At 40.5% G+C, this 6,000-nt stretch overlaps 1 protein-coding gene across 6 annotated transcripts in view; it reads left to right on the plus strand.

Moving 5' to 3' along the window:
- The window catches only part of Enpp2 (ectonucleotide pyrophosphatase/phosphodiesterase 2), a 126,866-nt gene that overhangs the window by 78,732 nt on the left and 42,134 nt on the right, over positions 1-6,000 (plus strand). For 5 of the 6 annotated variants that reach the window (XM_055626396.1, XM_055626392.1, XM_055626394.1 and 2 more), the window contains exon 12: positions 5,540-5,648. In XM_055626396.1, coding sequence (XP_055482371.1) covers positions 5,540-5,648 — 109 coding nt within the window. Of the gene's footprint in view, positions 1-3,408; positions 3,565-5,539; positions 5,649-6,000 lie in introns of all 6 variants that reach the window. The other variant, XM_055626397.1, reaches the window with a different exon arrangement.

A 6,000-nucleotide genomic window follows, 5' to 3' on the forward strand; every position in this document is an offset into this window, starting at 1 on the left:
AGCCTTTGCTGTTGGGTACTGTCTCTGATTCTCTGGAAGCTGAGGATGGCAGAGTTGCTCTAAATTCACTGTGTTCAGCCTGAGGATATGTTGGAGATGCAGATAAACGTGTCTTGATTGAAGCAGTTCTGAACAAATTGCCCCATGTCTAAACAAAGGCATCGAATACCAAAAAAGCCTTAAGGATTTCTGAATGCTTTACCCTCAATTCAGTGTCTGGTGAATTTCTTTTAAGCACTAGAAACTAATAACTATGTGAAACCATTCATAGTTTGCCTTGAATCACGGAAGTCCTATAAATCTGAGGCCCTTTTATCCTTTTGATGGTTAAGCATTATTGCGTGATTATGAAATACAAATGATAAAATAAGATAAACATCCGCATACATGAAACACAGAAAGCCAGGATGGCTGTTTTATCTTTGGGAAGACTTTCTTTGAGATTAATCTAAGAATGAACTGAAGGAACCAGATTTTATTAAAATGTAAAAAAAAAAAAAATCCACCCCACCAAACACCTAACTAGTTCCATGTGCTCTATTAAAAAGTCCAACTTTGCCTGAATAATATCCTTCAAGAAAAAAAAAATAAGGAACTGGTTTTGTTATAGCCATCTTTTGAATGTTGAGGCTGGTACTCGAAGACGTTTGAGTTCCTTGGTAAGTGGAGGGTTTGTGTTAGACTCCCAGTCCACGAAACTTCCCACAGGACAGGGGATCAGAGAAGCTACCATCGATAACTATATTCAAATTATAGGACCCATCATCTATGTGGCAAGAGCTGGCTCTTAACAACACATGAGTTATAGCACATTTGATGCCTTCAATCCTATGGCTTAGCAGTAAGTGCTCTTTTCCAGGGACATCTCTGGGTTTGTGATACCTGTGGTTTCGTTATAGCTACTTTGTGAAAGTAGATGTATTTTGGTTAAGAACCAACCCAGCTGTTTTGAAACGCTGAGTAATGACTCAATGACTAAATGAAGCAAGGTGCTGAATGCTTTAATTTGGTGTAATGATGGTTTCTATGTTCATAATTGCTTATAAACATACAAACCTTCCCCCCTCATAGTATTTTTGAATAAGAATTCTAAGTATTCTCATTATGTTCTCTTCAGTATTAATACTTCTTGCAGCTGGAGTTTGTTCCCTAGATGCTGGGTAAACATTAACTATATGCCTTAGGGAATTTCATAGCATGTCCACATTCTTCATAAAGAAAAGGATGTTTTCAGATTTCAATATTTCTCATATGGTCTCTAAGAAACTTCTGCTGAACCCAAGACAAAATAGAATGAGAACCAAAGGAAGCCAGCAAAACCTTTCTTGTGTGTAAAGCTTGATTGGCTCACACACCTGTTTATCAGAAATAAATATATACAGAATATATAAATAAATACAGAAATATCTGTATGTGTGAACATTCAAGTATCATCACAGACTGTAAGTGCTTATGAGAGTACTATATACACCAGGTGAAGGGTTATTTTTAAAATACAAAACTTTTTTTTATAGATAACAAGAAAAGAACTTGAGTTTGAAATTTAATTGAAATGATTCTAACTAGAAAAAAGCTATATGGCACAGTAAGATGAATTCAACTGAAGTTTGTGGTTTATTTGTTTAATATTTGAGTACACTTCTTTTTCAGGGTGAGTCTCAAAAGCTATTAACTGAGATGGCCAAACACGGGGCTAACAGTTTCGAGAAATGGTGTACTGCTCCTGGTTTCATAGTGTAATGGTGAATGTTCAAAATATGCTTGCTTTTGATTATTGGCACAATCTTTTTCTCTTCGAACTATGCTTTCTCTGTGACCTTTTGTTCGGCTGCTCTTCTGGGCCTAGAGGCAGAGCTTTGGCTGGCTGGTCCCTACCTTCAGATGGGAAAGAATCCTTCTGAAAAGCAGGGACATTTGCAACCTGCCCCCTCCCATTCTCTGAATAACCTCAGGCTAAAATTTCTAAATTCAGGCTGAAGTATGGCTGGACAGTGAAAACTTAGCTTTCATCTTCCTCTAACATCTGAAGAAGGAAAACATGCCTTTGTAATGATGATGTAAAAACTCGGTCTGCTTAAACTCCGTTTCTTCCGCTCTTCTAACCTGCTGCAATTGAAAGGGTTCTCTTTGGGCGTCTTTGGAATGTTGGAGTCTCTTGCCTAGAGTTTGATGGGCAGATTTGAGTGCTCGCAGAATGTACTCGGTGACCATGACATGGAAAAACCCTCTTCCTTTTCCTGCTCTTCTCATGGAGATTTGCCTAAACTAGAAGCATTAAAACCAAAGCAAACCAAACCGAAGTCTACAGGGCTGTGACTTTTGACTGCTCTGCCAGAGAGAAAGGATGAGACAAAGACAGAAGTGCTCTTGCAGCCGCTTGCCCTGGGAACAGAGCAACCGCATGGCAGACGTTCCCCTTGGTTACACTAACACTGTTACTCTCCTGCCTCTGCCTGCATCCCAATGGCTCTTGGGACAGTCCTGCCAACAGATGAGATAGCTAGGTAGACAGCAAGGCCAGCTGCTTTAATTCACCTTTGCACCATCAGCAAATCAGGGGCTGGTTTTCTCCAGCACTGGGGGGCTCTTCCTTCGGTTGACGGTTAGATGTCACTGTTCTCTGGATTTCCAGACAATACTTATAGAACTGCTGTTGCCTCCAACAGGGAGACAGCTTCCCATAGCAAGTGTCTGAGTGATGCCTTCATCTCTCTACCTCGATGAAGAAATCCGTGACTTTTTATATTTTATATAATTTTCAGAGAGGATTTCTAAACACACAGTCTCGTGTTTGCTCCTCTTTCCTGCTGAAAGGCCTGATGTGTACGAGTTTATTCAGGACCAATGGGAACTGTTTATTATTTTTGTTTCATTTTGTCCTTGGTTGAACATGCAAGCTGAGAGCCCTCTGATATATTTGGTGGTGTGATCAGATATCTATCCATGAGTTGCTGAATTTGAACCACCTACATGAACCTCATTCCCATCTTGAAGCGACCAAGAGACCTTGACTCGTTTGGTTACAAGCTAGTGCTTTATATACAGAGAGCTTTTTGTAACCAAGGAACAGTCGGTGCTCAGTGCAGGAATCATGGAGCTTGCCTAATGTCACTTTCAGGTGTATCCATACACTGGCTCCTCAGCCAAAAGCAGCCCACATGACTAGATCCTCTTACATCATAACCTTGTGTCAGCAATAAAGCTGTAATCACACTGCGACACAGGTCAGAGGCCTCTCCCTCTAGAGGGCCCTGAGTCACCTCTCCTCCCAACGTGTTCTCCCTTAAGGAGAACTTAGTTTTCCTAACTTGGACTCTGCTGACCCCAGATGGGAAAGTATGAGCTTTACTCTCTGGCCCAGAGGGACAGACGACCTCTGAGTGCAGACATCTCTATCCGCCAGTACAGGAGAGTAGTTATGGCTCACTTCTTACTCCGGCTAAAAGACCTAAGAGGAAAGTTACCCCTAAGAGGAGACAGGAAAGACCAGTTGCTCCTCCAAAGAAAAGAAGAAGAAAATTACATAGGATGGATCAGTATGCAGCGGAAACTCGTCAGGACAAAGTAAGTTTACCTACTGTTCCAAACCTCTGTGGCGGGCAGGTCTGGCTTGAAGGCTGCCTTTGGTGCCTTGGTTTGAAAATAGCCTGGGTAAGGCTTAGGAGAACTAGTGTGCTTTCTTTGGCATTGAATCCAGGGTCATCTGGTACTTCAGAGGCTAACAAAGATGTGAAGACATCTTGCACTCTCAATACCACAGAGGGGAAAAGGAGTCTTTCATCTTCTTTAGCGTTAGTTGGCCCCACCTGGATGTTGCTGTTTAGGCTGGAATGACTTCTTGGTTTTGCTTGAAAAAAAAAAAAGTCACCATGATTTCTGTTGCTGCCTCTAGAGAAGCATCTCAGAAGTGAACAGGGCAAGTCTTTCAAAGCAAGGTAGATTAGAACTCAGTGAACACACTGACTTCCATTAGTGGTGTGTATTTCTCTCAGCTCAGCAGACGACTTGTGTGGACGAGAGAAAACAGGCAGACAGAACTGCATATTTTTCTCATAATGACAGTAAGAAATTTTACTCCTAACATTTACATTCAAAAAGAATGTTTGCTTATTCATTTTTAAAAACCTTCAGATTCCTCAGAAGCGGATTTTTCATTGTGAACCTGATTGCTAAGATGCAAGTTCTGGATTTTACCTGAATTGTCTCACTGAATAACGGAAACTGACTCTGTGCCAAGGGTAGACATGTGTTATGCATTTCATGTTTCTGTGTCTAGACACGGATCTTAGAGGACAGTGTGTTTCTCAGACAAACACCACTTAGTCTCACATCTGTTAGTCCCTTCAGGTTTTGGTGGCCCAACTCCTTCTGCAACTTTTAGTTGTGATTTGAAACGCTGACTCCTGTCGTGAAGAGAAGAGGCCTCTACCCTGTTTCAAGGATAAAATGATACAAGGAGAGGTCTTGAATCATCCAAGAAGATTCAGATAGCAGATGCCATAATGCGTTTGATTGGAAGTAATGCTCAGGCCTCTCGTTTCCATCTTGGCTAATTTGGATGTATGTGTGTGGTTGTTAGCTGCACTGGAAAACGCATTTGCACTAGTGTATAGTGTTTGTGTGATGTGAGGTTTCATGATATCTTTCTATTTCATACTCAGATTTGAAAAAGAAGGCAATCCTCTGTATGCCTAGGCTCTCATGACTCCCTTTGAAGCTACAGTGAGAGATGGTGGATTGCGTTTCTTGGGCTCTGGAAATGTTCCTCAGAGAAGAATTGAGAGTTTGCATTTCATTAGTCTAACTAGAACAAATTCTGTAGCTCATTTCTGTTTGTTAGGATTCTTGTCGATTCTTATTTAATCTGTTTGAAAACAATGAGGTTGAGAAGCAACAGCTTGTCCTTAGGACAGCTTCATTTGCAGGCAATTGGTTTATCTCTGGGGTTGGCAGTTCAGGTCTTTGGAACAAGGGATGAGTCCTGTCTTATTAATTATGTTCTAATTCATTTCCCAAAAGAAAGTGATGGTTTTAACCTTCAGTCTTTATGCTTTTGATTCCCTTGGCCACTCTCTCTCTCTCTCTCTCGCTCTCTCTCTGTATGTCTCTCTCTGTAGTTCAAAGTCTGGTGATTTTATAGAGGGAACAAAGGCTTTCCACTCTTTGTCTGACTTTCTTCTATTCACTCTTAAAACTCTTGGATTTACAGAACACAGTTACCTTTTAGAAAAGCCATTTTTGCGCCTCAGAAAGCATTTACTTCAGTAATTTGTGATATTTTCATATCAAAATATTTCAAAAGGAATCGGAAAAGGAGAATCTTTTATTCTCTCATGAGATTGTACTGAGTACTTAGATCTTATTACCATTAAAAAAAAAAAAAGAAAAAGGAAAATGGTGGGAAAATATTCCCTAGACAAAATTCTGCCTCTGGACCAGACGTTTTCTTTCCAGAATGCTCTAAGGGTAGAAGATCTATGGAAATTGAAAGGTAAAAAATACATACATAAATATATGAGGACTAACTTGCTTTTTACAGATGACCAATCCTCTGAGGGAGATTGACAAAACCGTGGGGCAGTTAATGGACGGACTGAAACAACTCAAGTTGCACCGGTGTGTGAATGTTATCTTTGTTGGAGACCATGGTAAGGCTTCATTCCCTCTTCTTTGCTATTAAGATAGAGGTTTCACAAGGCAGTGGTGGCACACACCTTTAATCCCAGCACTCGAGAGGCAGAGGCAGGAGCTCTGCAAGTTTGATGCTACTTTGGTCTATCGAGTGAGTTCCAAGACAGATAGAGTTACACAGTGAGAAACTGTCTCAAAAAAACAAAAATCAACCAAACAAAATAACTGAAAAGATAGGAATTTCCCAGGATGTTGTAAAAAGGAACCACTGCTCTCTGAATCTAAAACTCTGTTCTTAGCTTCTTCTTCTTCTTCTTCTTCTTCTTCTTCTTCTTCTTCTTCTTCTTCTTCTTCTTCTTCTTCTTCTTC

The sequence above is a fragment of the Psammomys obesus genome, unplaced genomic scaffold (genome assembly GCF_907164565.1).
Source record: "Psammomys obesus unplaced genomic scaffold, mPsaObe1.curated_primary_1811, whole genome shotgun sequence".
Classification (NCBI taxonomy): domain Eukaryota; kingdom Metazoa; phylum Chordata; class Mammalia; order Rodentia; family Muridae; genus Psammomys; species Psammomys obesus.